The sequence below is a fragment of the Dipodomys merriami genome, unplaced genomic scaffold (assembly GCF_024711535.1).
Source record: "Dipodomys merriami isolate MVZ:Mamm:240054 unplaced genomic scaffold, mDipMer1.0.p SCAF_64, whole genome shotgun sequence".
In the NCBI taxonomy this organism is placed as follows: Eukaryota; Metazoa; Chordata; class Mammalia; order Rodentia; family Heteromyidae; genus Dipodomys; species Dipodomys merriami.
Window position 1 is genome coordinate 2,356,848 of NW_027206224.1, and position 14,896 is coordinate 2,371,743.

The following is a 14,896-nucleotide window of genomic DNA, read 5'->3' on the forward strand; positions in this document are numbered from 1 at the left end:
CAAGGCAGGCTGGCAGACAGACCTCTCGCCAATGAGCACAACTAGTTCTTCGGGCCACCAGCAGCCCCTTCCCCCTGGCTATCAGCAGCTGCATGCCAGGCTCTCTGCCCACCAGCCCATGGCTTCACTTCCATAGTCACTAATTAAAGTGAGTCATAATTATTTCTGCTAATTTGGCTGCAATTGGAGGAGTTTTTAGACCATGGCAATTTGGTCATTACGCATTATCTTCCATTGAGTTTGAGACACTTTGATGTCAACTTTTTGTTCTCTATCCAAAAGCCATTGCTGGTGCTTCCAGAGTTTTCTGAAGCATTATTTGGCCAACTGATGCAGAGCAAGGTTTTTTGCCTCCTCTGCCTCCCTCCCCTTCCCCGGCAGTAGCTGATGTGGGGATGGGTTCTGTTATTTTAAGGTGAGAAATAACAGAGTGCTTACTAGGAAAGCTGGGGCTCAGATGCCCAGGGCGGCCTCCCCTGACTCCTCAGTTCCCTGTTTGAAGCCAGTGCTTAGCCTGTCCAGGAAAATGTTGGTGTGGGAGCCAGGAATAAGTGAAGGTAGACTGTCTCCATAGAGCAAGTTACAGCCAGGGTGGACCTCTGTGGACCTTGGCAAACTCCTCAGGAAGGCTCTGACAGGCTAGAATCGGGGTCTCTCTGGCTTTCCATTCACAGCTGAAATGGAACCAACTCTTCCATCAGATAGATCCAGCCTTCCTATTCTGGCATATGGTTCGTTGGTGTTCTGTTCTGTGGGTATATTTTTGTCTCAGCAGTCAGAGTGACTTTCTGCAGAAGAAAGGAATATGTTGTCAGGCTCAAAGTGGGAGGGGTACCCTGTCACCCTTGCCCTATTATGGAAGGCACCAAGATAGGAGACCCCACTACCCATCAATCTTGTGCTATGCAGGCCAATCCCTCCTTTAGCTGGGACCCTGACCACAGCTCCAGGATCAACAGTGTCCTTGGGGACACTGTGGCCCTGTCCTGAATGCTCTGTTACGCTCTTCTACCTTCTGGATCTCAAACTTGTCTGCAAATTTGTTTAATTTGGATCATGCCAAGACTTTTATTTTTTGGAGGGTGGAGGGGAGAGTAGTGAGGTTAGAGATGTGGTAGAGCACTTACCTAACACGTGTAAGGCTATAAATTCTACCCGAGACATTGTAAGGGGAAAAACTAGGTTTTAGAACTTAACACCGTGGCAAGCCTGGCAGCCCCAGCCTGCCACACATGACACCGCTGCTGGAGACTGGGACCCTCACACCAAACCCTGCACCTTGGGAGTGTGACCCAATAGGCTTTACTTCTGCCCTTGCTAATGACCTTTGTTCTAGCCCATATTTCCAGAGCCCTAGCCTTCCATCTGATCACCTCCTGGACACATCCAGCTCTTCTCAAACCAAACTCCTTGACTAGCCTCTCCCAGGCTCCACCACCCCCATGCCAGACAGAGCCACAGAGGCTGCTGCTTGTGCCTCCTGTCCGTTCCAGGTTCGTCTGTTCATTTTCCAATGCCCTGGCTCTGCCTTGCCTCCAGCTCCACCACTTTGGCCTAGGCTCCATTCCTCTGTCAGTCCAACGTTTGGTTTCCTGATGCCTTCCAATGGCAACTCTACTCCTTTCCTCCTCCACTGCTTCAGGAGAAGCCCAACTTCCGTCTCAACCCCTCCCCACAACTTATGCTCTGCCCCAGCCATAGCACTGTCAAGGGACCACCACACTCTTCTGGTCTTGGTTGTGCGGAGCATAACCCAGTTCTCCCAGCATGGAGGCCTTACTACTCTGCCAGGCTGATTGTCACATCAGACACTGCACTATAAAGCCTGGCCCCGCAGCACCCACCGCACCTCTGTTGGCCCAGAGCATGGCTGTCTTCCTGCTGTGGAGGACTGAAATCAATGCAGCTTCAAAGGGTCTGGTCTACCTGGAGAAGAACTGGGGACACAGGAAAGGTCCTATCAAGGTCCTTTCCCCCAACACATCTGCCATGGGGGCCTTCTTTGCCTTCCTGGTTTACTCCGTGATACTATAGATTCTTTGGGGAAATCCAAGTCTCTACAAAGGAAGGGGCAGTAAAACGGAGCTTAATTCCAAGCACCTTTTGTATTGACGGTCAGCCCACCAGGACTAAAAGGTACCACCTCTCAGTGTAATTGTTTGTTTTTGCAAGAGAAACACATAAGACTGTGGCTCCCCACACGGACCAGGGATCAATAAGCCCAGCAAATAATAAAGTGGGTCCTGGCAGGCTCACACACTATTTGAGGGAGAGGCGGGGTGCATGATTGCAGCTGTGCCGTGCTGCTGTGATCTGGCTTTCCCAGACCAGCTCTCCTCTGCAGCAGGGATGAGTAGGACAACTTTTTTTTTTCCCCATCAGTTGTGGGGTTTGAACTCAGGGCCTGGGCGCTGTCCCTAAGCCTTTTTGTGCTCAAGGTTACCTACCACTCTACCACGTGAGCCACAACTCCACTTGCAGTTTTCTTTCTTTCTTTTTTTTTGGGGGGGGTCCGGTCGTGAGGCCCGAACTCTGGGCCTGGGCCCTGTCCTCAGCTCTTCAGCTCAAGGCTAGCGCTCTACCACTTGAGCCACAGTGCCACTTCTGGCTTTTTTTTCTTTTTTTGCTTATGTGGTGCTGAGGAATCGAACCCAGGGCCTCATGCATGCAAGGCAAGCACTCTACCACTGAGCCACCTTCCCAGTCCCCCACTTGCAGTTTTCTGGTGGTTAACTGCAGATAAGAGTCTCACAGGGACTTTTCTTCCTGGGCTGGCTTCAAACCACTATCCTCAGATCTTAGCTTCCCTGAGTAGCTGAGGTGCACCCAGCTGCACATCTGTCTTTTTTTTTTTTGGCCAGTCCTGGGGCTTGAACTCAGGGCTTGGGCACTGTCCCTGAGCTTTTTTTTTTTGGGGGGGGGGTCTGGTCGTGGGGCCTGAACTCTGGACCTGGGCGCTGTCCCTCAGCTCTTCAGCTCAAGGCTAGCACTCCACCACTTGAGCCACAGCACCACTTCCGGCTTTTTTCCTTTTGCTTATGTGGTGCTGAGGAATCAAACCCAGGGCCTCAGGCATGCAAGGCAAGCGCTCTACCACTGAGCCAACTTCCCAGCCCCCTGAGCTTTTTTTTCTCTCTCTCAAGGCTAGCACTCTACCACTTGAGCAACAGTGCCTTTTTTTTTTTTCCTGTTTATGTGGTACTGAGAAATAGAACCCAGGGCTTCATGCATGCTAGGTAAGCACTCTACAACTAAGCCACAGTCCCTTGCACTTTTTGTTGTTGTTGGTGGTGGTGGTGGTCGTAAGGCTTGGCACTGTCCTTGAGCTCTTCAGCTCAAGGTGAGTACTCTACCACTTAAGCCACAGTGCCACTTCCAAGCACGTATCTCTTATCCCCGTCTGGGACTCAGTACAGTGCATGTAACAAACACTAAGTGTTAAGAGAGGAAAAGGCTGACACATTAAAACCAACAAATGGTGGGCTGTAAGAAAGCTCACCAAAACACTATTGGCTCAGATCTGATCTGCCTTTCCCATCTGAGCCTTGTGGCCAATGACTTAACTTCCCTGAGCATCGATGTCTCCCACTGTTAAAATGGCAGGTTTTTAGTGTCCTTCTTGCCCTCCGTGTGAAGTGCTATGCCGGAGTGCTCACTCGTTGCCTGAGGAATGCAGGGACCACAGTGCCATCGTGTGACCCTTTTGAGCAGTGCTTTTGTTTCTGCAGTGGGATCTGTCAATGGCACCAGGCTGGCAGAGCTACAGGGTAGAGGTGCTGTTGGGGGGCAGTTTGGGTCTGGAATATAGGCAGAAAGTAGATAGTCAGCATGTGGGTTTAAAAATAGTTCTATAAGCCGAGTCCCAGTGGCTCACTCCTGTATTCCTAGCTACTCCGGAGGCTGAGATCTGAGGATCATGGTTCAAAGGCAGCCCAGCCCAGGCAAGAAAGTCTGTGAGGCCTCTTTTTTTTTTTGTCGGTCCTGGAGCTTGAACTCTGGGCTTGGGCACTGTCCCTGCACTCTTCAGCTCAAGGTGAGCACTCTATTGCTTAAACCACAGTGCCACTTCATTTTCTAGTTAATTGGAGATAAGAGTTTCATGGACTTTCCTTCCCAGGCTGGCTTTGAATCGTGATCCTCAGATCTCAGACTCCTGAGTAGCTAGGATTACAGGCATAAGCCACCAGCGCCTGGCTCCCGTGAGATTCTTATCTCCAATAAACCACTAGAAAACCAGAAGTGGTGCTGTAGCTCAAGTGGTAGAGGGCTCGCCTTGAGCTGAAATGCTGAGGGACAGCGCCCAGGCCCAGAGTTCAAGCCCTACAACCAACAACAAGAAATAGCCCTACTATAAATACCAGAGACTCAGACCATAATCCTAGCTACTCAGGAGGCTGAGATCTGGGAGGTCCATGGTTCATAGCAGCCCTGACAGGCAAACCTGAGATTCTTTATCTTAAATAAACTACTAAAAATAAGCCAGAAGTGGAGCCATGGCTCAAATGGTAGAACGAACACACACACACACACACACACACACACACACACACACACACACACACACACACACACACACACACACACACACACAGCTTGTCCATGCAGTCAATGGTAGAACACACACACACACACACACACACACACACACATACACAGAGAGAGAGAGAGAGAGAGAGAGAGAGAGAGAGAGAGAGAGAGAGAGAGCTTGTCCTGCAGGACCTAGGGACATGCAGTCCGGGAGAGAGGTGAAGAGCTGTTAAAAGCCAGGAGTTTTTGCTGAGAAAGTCAGATGGGAAAGAAGACCCACCAGACAGGCAGCAAGAGGCAAGGTATGCCACTAACCGAGGCATGGTCACTACACCCTCAGCCAATGGCTGGAGCAGGAAGCTTGTCCTTTCCAGTCCACCCTTACCCCACCTTCTCACCCCCAACATCCAGTCTCATCATCCCAGAAAATCCATCTGAATGGAACTGTGCAGTCCGGGGAGGACAGTTCACAAGGGCAGTCTAGGAGCTGAGAAGTATCCCTGGGGACAGGTCCAAAATGATCCCTGAGGGACATGCAGGTAAAGATCCTTGTCAAGAGCGCCAGGAGATTCATCAGGTGGGGAAGAAGGCCTTCTCGCTCTGTGACCATCCTCACTTTCCCACCATGGCACTGACAAGGGCCACGTGTGGCATGGTTACCACATTCAATGGGGCAGCTTGGAGTTGTCTTTCTGAAGTTGAGATGTCCATTTTTATTAAGCCAGCATTGGGGCAGCAGAGTCATCTGCAGAGTGAGTGGGGTAGATAGAACCTGGTGGCTCCATCCTTCATGAAGGAGGTGAGCCACGGAGGTAAGGACAGAGGTCCAGGGAGAGTGGAGCTATGGAGGAAGGAGGACTGGTCTCAGGATGAGGCCAGGGGATCACAGCTTACAAAATAGATGGAACAACTTACCATGCAGCTAGAAGGAGCAGATAATGGGGACAGCAGAAGATGATAGGGTCTCAGGCCTCTGAGCCCAGGCTCAGGATGGAGGCCTAGGCTTTGAGGCTGGGTCTACATAGGTAGGTCCGTCCAACCTTGATTTCAGAGGGAAGGAGCAACAGGGTCAGATCAGACTAGGTTGTAGCTAGGGAAGAAAAGCCACAGGTGAAGAAGTTCCATAGGTAAACAGTATAGTTACCAGTAGATGGCAGGAACTAGGGAAAAACTCAACTGTGGTTTCTGTATTTTCCCCTTAAAGCCCTATACTATACCAAAAGCTGATGTTACTTTTTTTTTTTTTTAATTGGTCCTGGGTCTTGAACTCTGCCCCTCAGCTCTTCAGCTAAGGCAAGCGCTCTACCAATTGAGCCACATAGCCACTTCCAGTTTTCTGGTGGTTTATTAGAGATAAATAGTCTCACGGACTTTCCTGCCTGGGATGGCTTTGAACCATGATCCTCAGATCTCAGCCTCCTGAGTAGGTAGGATTACAGGTATGAGCCACCGGCATGGCACCTGGCTTGATGTTGCTTCTTTATGTACTGGCCTCCTGAACTGGACTGAAAATTCCCAGAAGCAGGATGTGTCCTGTCCTTACCTAGGTCCCGGAGTCTAGCTAGGCATGTAGCACAGAGCAGTGTTAAGTTTGGACCCAAAGGGCCAGTGGACATCAGCAGGATCCTTTGGCACTCAGAGCAACGATGACCAACACTTGTCTCCCTGACCCCAGGTGCAGGTGGGAAGCACACCTCAGGACCAAAGAATTGTCGGCTACATCGCCTGCACACATCTGCATGCCCCGCCAGGTACGTCACCAGCCCAAGGTGCTTTGGGAGTGGGATCAGTGTCAGGAACCTGGCCAGGGAACTGGGTGAGCTTCACTGTCCGTTTTCCATCCACTCTGCAGAAGACAGTGCCATCCGGTGTGAGCAGCTGGACCTGCTTCAGGACTGGCTGGCTGATTTCCGAAAATCTACCTCCTCGTCCAGCACAGCCAACCCAGAGGAGCTGGTGGCGTTTGATGTCATCTGCGGGGATCTGAACTTCGACAACTGCTCCTCTGGTGAGGCGTGCTCCTCCCCTTGGGTGTGTTGCTCTGGGCAGGAAGGAGGGTTCCGGGCACAGTCAGAAAGCCTGCCGTTAGCAACTCACAGAACTTCCTGCTCTTTATGAGAGTGTGGGTGGGAAATTTAGCAAGACTGTGATGTCTCTGCCCCCCAGAAGCCACAGAAGAGCCCACGCTCTACCTCAAAAGCTCAGCAGCATCTGCTGGAGAGAGTGATCCCCTAAAACAAACTTGCACCAGGCAGACCTGTGACCTCTGAAGCTGAGATGGAGGGACAGTCAGCTAGCAATTCTCATGACGCGTTTATTCAGCCCTTACTTTTACCAGGCATGAGGCCAACTGCTGTTTAAGTCTCCCAACAACCTGAAGAAGTAGGCACTATTTCTCCACACTGTGGAGAGAAGCGGGGACACAGTGAGCCCAAGGTCACACAGCCAGTAAGCAGCTGAACTAGAATTTGAACCCTACGAATCTGGGAAACCTGCCTAAACCATCAAGCTAAAAGTTAAAAGTTCATTCAGTGAGACTGTAAATGATTGGTTTAAGTAACTGATCTTATAAGGTATCTTCTGTTGTTTTGGTGGTTCTGAATATTCCTTGGCCTTGAAGCTCTATTGATTCCAGCTATAGTTCCCAAAGGAGGCTGAGGATGGGGTGGGATGTGGGTCTGTCTCAGCAAGGTGCTCTCAAGTAGTAGCATCCAGTGACAGCTATTTTAACCTGTTCTTTGTCAGAGAAGCACATCCTGATAACAGGGTAAGCAAGGAAAACAGTCAACAAAGGTCCTGCAATATAGGAAATTACCTTCCACTGAAGCCATGTGGAACGTGAGGCTGTCACCTTAATACACCAGCTTCTGCCTCAGCCAGGACCCTAAGATCCCATCATAGTCCCACTCCTGATGCTGACGCCTCATGATGGGAGCTCCTGGGGTCCTAAGTCAGCATACACAAGAAGCAGCTGTTGGGAGGAGGATCCACCAGACAGGCCAAGCTCAGTGCCCTTCCCTCCGAGGACTCAGAGAAATGCCTTCTGGCTCAGTGTTGACATGACAATCAAGAACCCTGTGCAGGTCTCCCACCTTGCTGAGCCTTGTGGGGTCCACTCTTCCCTCAAGGCAAGGCACCCAAATCTGTGAAGAGGACAGAAGTCTGGCCCACGAAGTATCAGCCAGTCTTCCACAATTGACCTGGAAGGCCTTGAGGTGGCTGTCCCTGAAGCCCAAGAGGCATAGGGACCACTGTCCTTGGATTGTTATGTTGGGGGACATAAAGTGATGCATGAGACCTCTGAGAGGTGGCTACCTAGGAGACAGGGACCCAGTGCCATCTCCTAGGAGTAGCTGCTAGGAAGCAAGCCTCTGGGAATGAAGATATCCAGAAGCATTTCCTTCCTCTTCCTCCTGTACAGATGACAAGCTGGAGCAGCAGCATTCCCTGTTTACACGCTACAAGGACCCCTGCCGCCTGGGGCCTGGGGAGGAGAAGCCATGGGCCATTGGTGAGCAGCGATGGGAGGAGTTGAGTGCTCCTCATGCTTCTGAAGTTACAGATCACCAGGACTGGGGCCCAAGGCCCTACTATCAAGGGTGGGCTCTAGTCAGTTTCCTGGGGCTCCTGGCATGCCTCACCCAAGAAAGGCTACCTTCTCAAGGTTGGCTGGCCCCTGCCTGGAACTCATCACTCTCTCTCTTGCCCCAGGTACCCTGCTGGACACAAATGGCCTGTATGATGAGGATGTGTGCACCCCCGACAATCTACAAAAGTGAGTGCTGATGATTTTTGGGTCTAGAGGAGACCCAAAGACTCTGGTGGCAAGGGATGGGGGCTGGGCAGAACTAGCTCATTCATGCTAGTAAGGGCTTCTGTTTGGTGGGAGCCTGCCTCTCATCTGCCTTTGACAACTCTGTGGTCTCCAGCAGGAAGCCTAGTGGCAGATGGATGGAGGCTGTTCTGGCCTTGACACATTAGAGCTGGTCTTGCTGAAAAATCTCAAGAGCCTTATGGGGTCTGGAAGAGCCATTTCCTAAACCAGCAGCCAGTCAGGACTATGTTCAAAGGCTCTCCCTACTCCAGTTGTGGTCTAACTTGCAGGTTCTAGGAACCAGATCCTCTTAGGGCCAAGCAAAGGCCACACTCTGTAGTACATCTTACTCTGTAGACATCTTACTCTGGGTAAGATGTCTGCCCTAGCTAAATTTCATTCTTTTTTTTGTCTGTCGTGGGGCTTGAACTCTGGGCCTGGGCGCTGTCCCTGCGCTCTTCAGCTCAAGGCGAGCACTCTACTGCTTGAGCCACAGAGCCACTTCTGGTTTTCTGGTGGTTTATTGGAGATAAGAGTTTCACAGACTTTCTTGCCCATGCTGGCTTTGAACCACGATCCTCAGATCTCAGCCTCCTGAGTAGCTAGGATTAAAGGTGTGATCCACCGGCGCCCGGCTCCAAACTTCATTCTTGATCCAATGAGGCTCAAGGGGACACAATGGAGGCTGTGGATACAATGAGGCTCAAGGACACAGTTGAGGCCAGCAGCAGACTTGATATATAATCCACAGCCTGAGACTGCACAGACCCATGACCACGGATCCTTGCAGCTAATTTAAGCCAATTAATTAGACTACAGAATAAATGTGAAACATCATTCTGTGCTGAGAAAATTATCTTTTCATGAGATGATTAAAAATGACTCTCAGTAATTCAGATCATTGATGCTAGAATTATCAAAGGCAAAAGACAGTAATGGATTATATCTCTCAGCCATAACAATGCTCTGAATGCCGTTAAAATATTTATCTTAAGACTGATTTAAAAACAAAAAACCAACAACTTGTAGGAACTCATGTTTACCAGCTTGGTCTTTCCAGTCTTGAGAATTTTGTTCAGGCATCTGGAGGCCTGAGCAGTGCCTCCCAATACCACCAGCCCATCACCTAAGCTTGGCCTCACAATGCAGGGGAAGAGAGAAATCCTAAATCACCTTCCTGGGGTGCTTGGGTTTCAGGGGAAAGGCAGGCAGAATGGAGACAGGCACTCTGCTGTCTCAGGGCAGTGATACCAGAAAGGAAAACAGAACCAAAATGAAGAGGCTAACAGGCCCTGCCTGAGTCTGCCTTCCCTATCCACCAAGAAGGGCATTTAAGCACCCAGGTTTCGTCTAAGAACTGGAGTAACAGTCAATTCCCTGAAGCCTCTTGGTGCCCACAGCAACCACATTTTTTTTTTTTTTTTTTGCTTATGTGGTGCTGAGGAATCGAACCCAGGGCCTTGAGCATGCAAGGCAAGCGCTCTACCACTGAGCCGCCTTCCCAGCCCCAGCAACCACATTTTTTGTGTATGTGTGCTGGTTCTGAGGCTTGAACTCAGGACCTAGGTGTTCCCTTAGATTTTTTACTGGTACTCTTACCACCACCTGAGCCACAAGCTCCACTTCTGATTTATTTCTTTTGTGACTAATTGGGGGTTAGAATTTTCTGGGCTTTCCTGTCTGGGCTGGCTTCAAACTTTGATCCTCAGATCTCAGCCTCCTCAGTAGTAGGTTACAGGGATGAGCCACTGGTACCCATCCACAGCAACTACCCATTTCAGAGGAGGAAGTAGAGACTTAAAGCTTTGGTGACATGCTGGTCATACTATTGCCAGAGACAGACCCACAGAAGTTCTGCTCTCCTATGGGGCCTGGGTATTCTCCTGGCTCCTTCAGCCCCTTGCCAAGCTTCACAATTATGAGGCAGGGTATAGGGGGTAAGAGGAGATTTCAGGAGCAACTGGTCCCTTAAGCTCATGACAAAGACCAAATTCTCTCAAACATGCCTCTACTGGCTCAAAAGCCCCTTTGGGAAAAAGGGTACAGTGGCATCCTGAACCCAGCCACAGCCAGCATTGTTCCATGACCAGTGTCCAAATTCTGAAAGGAAAAGCGAGGGCTGACCGCCTGAGGCAGACACAAGAACCCAAACAGACCTTAGAGGATCCCTTGCTCAGCCAGGTACTGGAAGACTTAGCTTCCCTTCAGCCCAGGCCCTTTGTGGAGTAAAGGGGAAGAAAGATGGTCAGACCCGCTCCCCTCTCACTGTGTGAAAAGACCATGGCTCCTCGTTGAGGACTGTTGGGCCCAGGGTTGGCATGGGGCTCACTTTGCTTCATGCCTGAATGACAGGGTCCTGGAGAGCGAAGAAGGCCGCAGGGAATACCTGGCCTTCCCCACCAGCAAGAGCCCAGGGGCCGGACAGAAAGGGAGGAAGGACCTGCTGAAGGGCAATGGCCGGCGAATTGACTACATGCTGCATGCTGAGGAAGGCCTGTGCCCTGATTGGAAAGCTGTGAGTCTGGGGATGGGCCCTGACACCCTCAACAGCACTGAGGTTCTCTTTGGACCCTAACCTCCAGTCCTTGCTCCTTTAAGATGAAAGCTACTATTCTCCAGAACTGAGACTCTGGGTCCTCTGTATCTGGAACCCTCATACTGCATTGCCGCCATCTACTCCCCAGACCCTCCTTTGGGAGAACATCCTTTAGGTCTAATCAGAACCCCCCCTTCCCCCACAGGAGGTGGAAGAATTCAGTTTTATCACCCAGCTCTCTGGCTTGACGGACCATCTCCCAGTGGCTATGCGGCTGATGGTGTCTGCAGGAGAGGAAGAGGTGTAAATCAACCAAGCCACCGGCATCCGGAGCAGGGGGGCCTCTGCTAACCTTCAAAGTACAGCCCATCCCTGGGCTGCATACCCTCTACCCAGCAGCAGTGCTGGAAGGAGGAGGGGAAGGGGCAGGGAGGGAGCCTCACTCAATCCCCAGGGAGCTCAGCGCCTCTGGGCCCTCTCTGAGGGCCATCTCCCGGGACTCAGGCTGGCCTGGGAGCCCCTGGCTGCCTAACCAGTGCCATTCTTTCCAAACACAATTTTCTACAGATCTACACAGCACAACCTAGTTTGTAACCCGAGCGTTAGTTATGAGGACCGGGTTTATGTACTCTTTGTATTTCTTCTCAAGCTTCGTCCAGGGTTCATTACTTTTGTCTGCTGCCAATGTTGTCTCGCATGCCTGCACCCTCGCATGCACGCTGCCCGCATGCCACCTGCCACACTGTAGCCACCCAGACCCCTTGCTCGGGCCTCACCCAAGGCCAAACTCCAAACACAATCAGAACCAGCCAAAGAAGCACTTCCTGGGCACGGCTACCAGCTCTCCACCTCCAGCCAGGACTGCACACTGGGGATGTGAGGGCTGCCATTACCAGCCAGCCCAGGGCTCTTCCCAGGGTCTTGCATTCAAGGGCGATTACATTTTAAAAAGAAAACAGAAAAAGGTTTAAAAAAAAATTACCCTTCACTTTAAAGGGTCTGCAAGTTATTAGGTAGAACTTTGCTTTTTCCAAGTTAGGATCCCTTCCCTGGCCCCCACACCAGGGTCTGGCTGGCTCCAGCTGCCCCAGCAGCAATTTGGGAGACTGACCCCTGCTGTGGAGTCATAATGGGAAGCCCTAGAGCATGATTTTTCTATAGAAAACTCACAGCATAAAGGGGAAGGGCATCCTTACTTTGAAAATGACAGATTTGTAGCTTCTTATATCCAAGCCAACATGTCCTGTCTTTCTACCGAGCCCCTTATTCCCCTACGGACACCTCTGGTTCAGGACCAATCTTTTCCTAGAGACTTTCCCCATCCAAGTGTTGGCTGAGCTCAGGATCTGCCTGTCTATCCCCAGGTAGGGCTGCAGCTCTAGCCTTAAGGGCCTGCCCTCCTCAACAGCTACCCCAGCCAATGCCATGTTCTAGGAGGTGACTTTGGAGGAAGGAACAGAAAGCCAAGGGGTGAATAGTGACCTGTCCCTCACCAACGTGCAGGCTGGGGATTTCCTAGCTGATAGCTACTGCTTGTCCACAGCAAGGGGTGGTACTATGTGGCATCCAGGCCCATAGAAGCCACTCTGCTACTGTGTGGCCAGGGTCAGCCCTAGGCTCAACATGGCAGACTGGCCAGCAGCCCAAGGTCCTCCATCTGCCCCAAGCCTGGGGCGAAGGCACCAGGCAGCACTGCCTCTGCCCACCTGCCTTCTGAGGTGGGCATGCTCCCCAGCCACAAGGGGAAGGTCTGTTTCAAGGTGCCAGGCTCCAACTTGAAAGACTGTTTTTGACAACTCTACTAGTCTCAAAGTGACCTGCCCTTGCATCCACCATGCCTGTCAATGCTGGAAGGAGCACCAGGACCCTGCTGTCCGGACCTTTTGGTGCTGGTGCACTGAAGCTGTGCCTTGTCACCCACTTAGCAGAAAGAGGGATTAAGAGGGGGTCTGCAACCAACCAGCTGCAAGGCCCTCTGCTGGGGTAAAAACCCTGCAGAGCCTGCAGCTTGGCACTAGGATGTACATCCCTAGTCTGGATGTCTGAAACCTGCTCATGCCAGTGTCCAGAGCCAGGAAGGGACTGCTCACAGCAAAGGCAGCCCTGCTGGGCTCTTTCTTGTTCTCCTCTTCCACAAGGGCCTGGCCTTCCAGGGTCCTGACAATGCTTCATGGGGTAGAAGGTCCACTTGTGAAAACAGCCAGGGTTCTGTTCATACCTAGGGTTCAAGTGGGCAGGCCCAACCCCTAGACCTATGCTGCTGTACACACAGGGAGAGTGGCCAAGGCCAAGGCCAGGGGCCCTGAAGGGGAGAGCTCCATGTAGAGTCAAGGCAATATGATCCTTTCCCTCCAAGCTCCCAAGGCAGCCTTAGGCAAGTCATACTGCCCTGTGCCTCGGTCATTTCCTGTCATCACAAGGTGGCCTCTGCCAGTCAGGTCCTGGAATAGAGGAGGGATGTCCTGCTTCCCGGCGCCCCCACCTCCTTCAGCCCACCACATATTTTTACCATGGTTTGCCTGTGAATTCCCAGGGCATATAGCCAGGCTTTTCAATTTTTTAAGGAAGAGGAGGGAAAAAAACACATTGCCAGGATCTCAGATTCTATGGCATCTAAACCTGGGAGGGGACAGTTACAGGGGCCACCCAGATCCCAAACCCAGGCTTTGGCCTGCCCGGGGCCCACAAGGGAAGCCTCAGGCAGGTGGGGTCAGCTTAGGAAGGAATTGTTCATTTGTCCAAAGCCACCTTGAGTTTTAAGTATGGATATTAATCTTGAGGCTTTTTAATATTGTATTAACTTGCTGAGATTTAGAAATACTGTTTTAAAAAAAAAGAAAAAAAACACTTTTTTAATTTCTGTATTTTCTTCTGTATTGTATCTTCATGGGACATTAGGGGTTTTATATGGTAAGATACCTAAGGTTTTGGTAAAAAACCCATCAAATATATATCCAGACGACTCATCCCACCTGAAAATAATCTTCACACCTGATAAAAAAAATTTTGAAGAGAGGTGGATTTTTCCTTTATGGTGCTGAAAGGAAGGATGGAGAATGAGGAGAAAATAAAACTGTGAGGCTCAAGGCTGACATTCTCTACTTATTTGAGCGACAAGCTGGGGAGGGCCCTGCTGAATCTAGACCCAGAGGCTGGACAGCTTCAAGAGGTAGTTCGTGACTGTGGGGGCAAATAACAAAGACTGCCCCAAAATACAAAAACCACAGGCCATCTAGCCCCTCCTCCAGTCGTTTAACCTCGGGGCCTCACACTTACTAGGAAAGTTTTTTACTGTTCCAGCCCTTTTTTGTGCTGTTTTATTTCTGAGTTAAGGCCTAATTTCCTGCCCAGGCACATGGATGGACTTCAATCCTATTTTCTTCTAATGCTGCTGATGGGATGATAGATGTGTCACGATGTCCAGCTTCTTCTACCTCACAAACTTTTCTGACTTGGCTGGACTGGAACTGTAAGCATCCCAAATGCAGCCTCCCTCATAGCTAGAGTGACGATGTACAACAACTATGCTCAGCTATTGGTTGAGAAGGAGTTTCATAAACTTTTATGCCTTAAGTGGGCCTCAAACTTCAAGCCTTCCAATGTCAGCTTCCCAAGTCGCTAGGATTACAGGCTTAAGCCATTTGTGCCCATTTCCATCTGGGTGTTTACTGGGTGTCTCCCCTATCTTGAGACCTGGAAGGTCAGTAGTAAAAGCACATCTGAGTACGTGGGAGAAATAAGGCTGTGGCCAAATCACCAATTTCAAGCTGTCCTTGCTAAAGCAAGGCCAGCACATTGGAAGTGGCGCTGTAGCTCAAGTGGTAGAGCGCTCTCCTTGAGCTGAAGAGCTGAGGGATAGCACTCAGGCCTGGAGTTCAAGCCCCTCGACCACACAAAAAAAGCCAAGGCCAGCACTATATTGGCAAGACTTCTGAGGGGCACACAGGAAAGGGCTATGCCCTCTGGATCCCTTCTTAATGGCTAGTTTCCTAGGGCTATACCCCAAGAACTGCTCTGGG

General features: G+C 50.8%; 1 protein-coding gene across 2 annotated transcripts in view; it reads left to right on the forward strand.

The window, feature by feature from the left end:
• Positions 1-13,989, forward strand: part of LOC138815377 (sphingomyelin phosphodiesterase 3-like) — a 92,086-nt gene extending 78,097 nt beyond the window's left edge. For both annotated transcript variants that reach the window (XM_070004728.1, XM_070004729.1), the window contains exons 4-9: positions 6,203-6,278; positions 6,380-6,535; positions 7,949-8,038; positions 8,239-8,302; positions 10,694-10,856; positions 11,083-13,989. In XM_070004728.1, the coding sequence (XP_069860829.1) occupies positions 6,203-6,278; positions 6,380-6,535; positions 7,949-8,038; positions 8,239-8,302; positions 10,694-10,856; positions 11,083-11,184 (651 nt within the window). In that variant the 3' untranslated portion in view covers positions 11,185-13,989. The remainder of the gene's footprint in view (positions 1-6,202; positions 6,279-6,379; positions 6,536-7,948; positions 8,039-8,238; positions 8,303-10,693; positions 10,857-11,082) is intronic.
• The last annotated feature ends 907 nt before the right edge of the window (positions 13,990-14,896 follow it).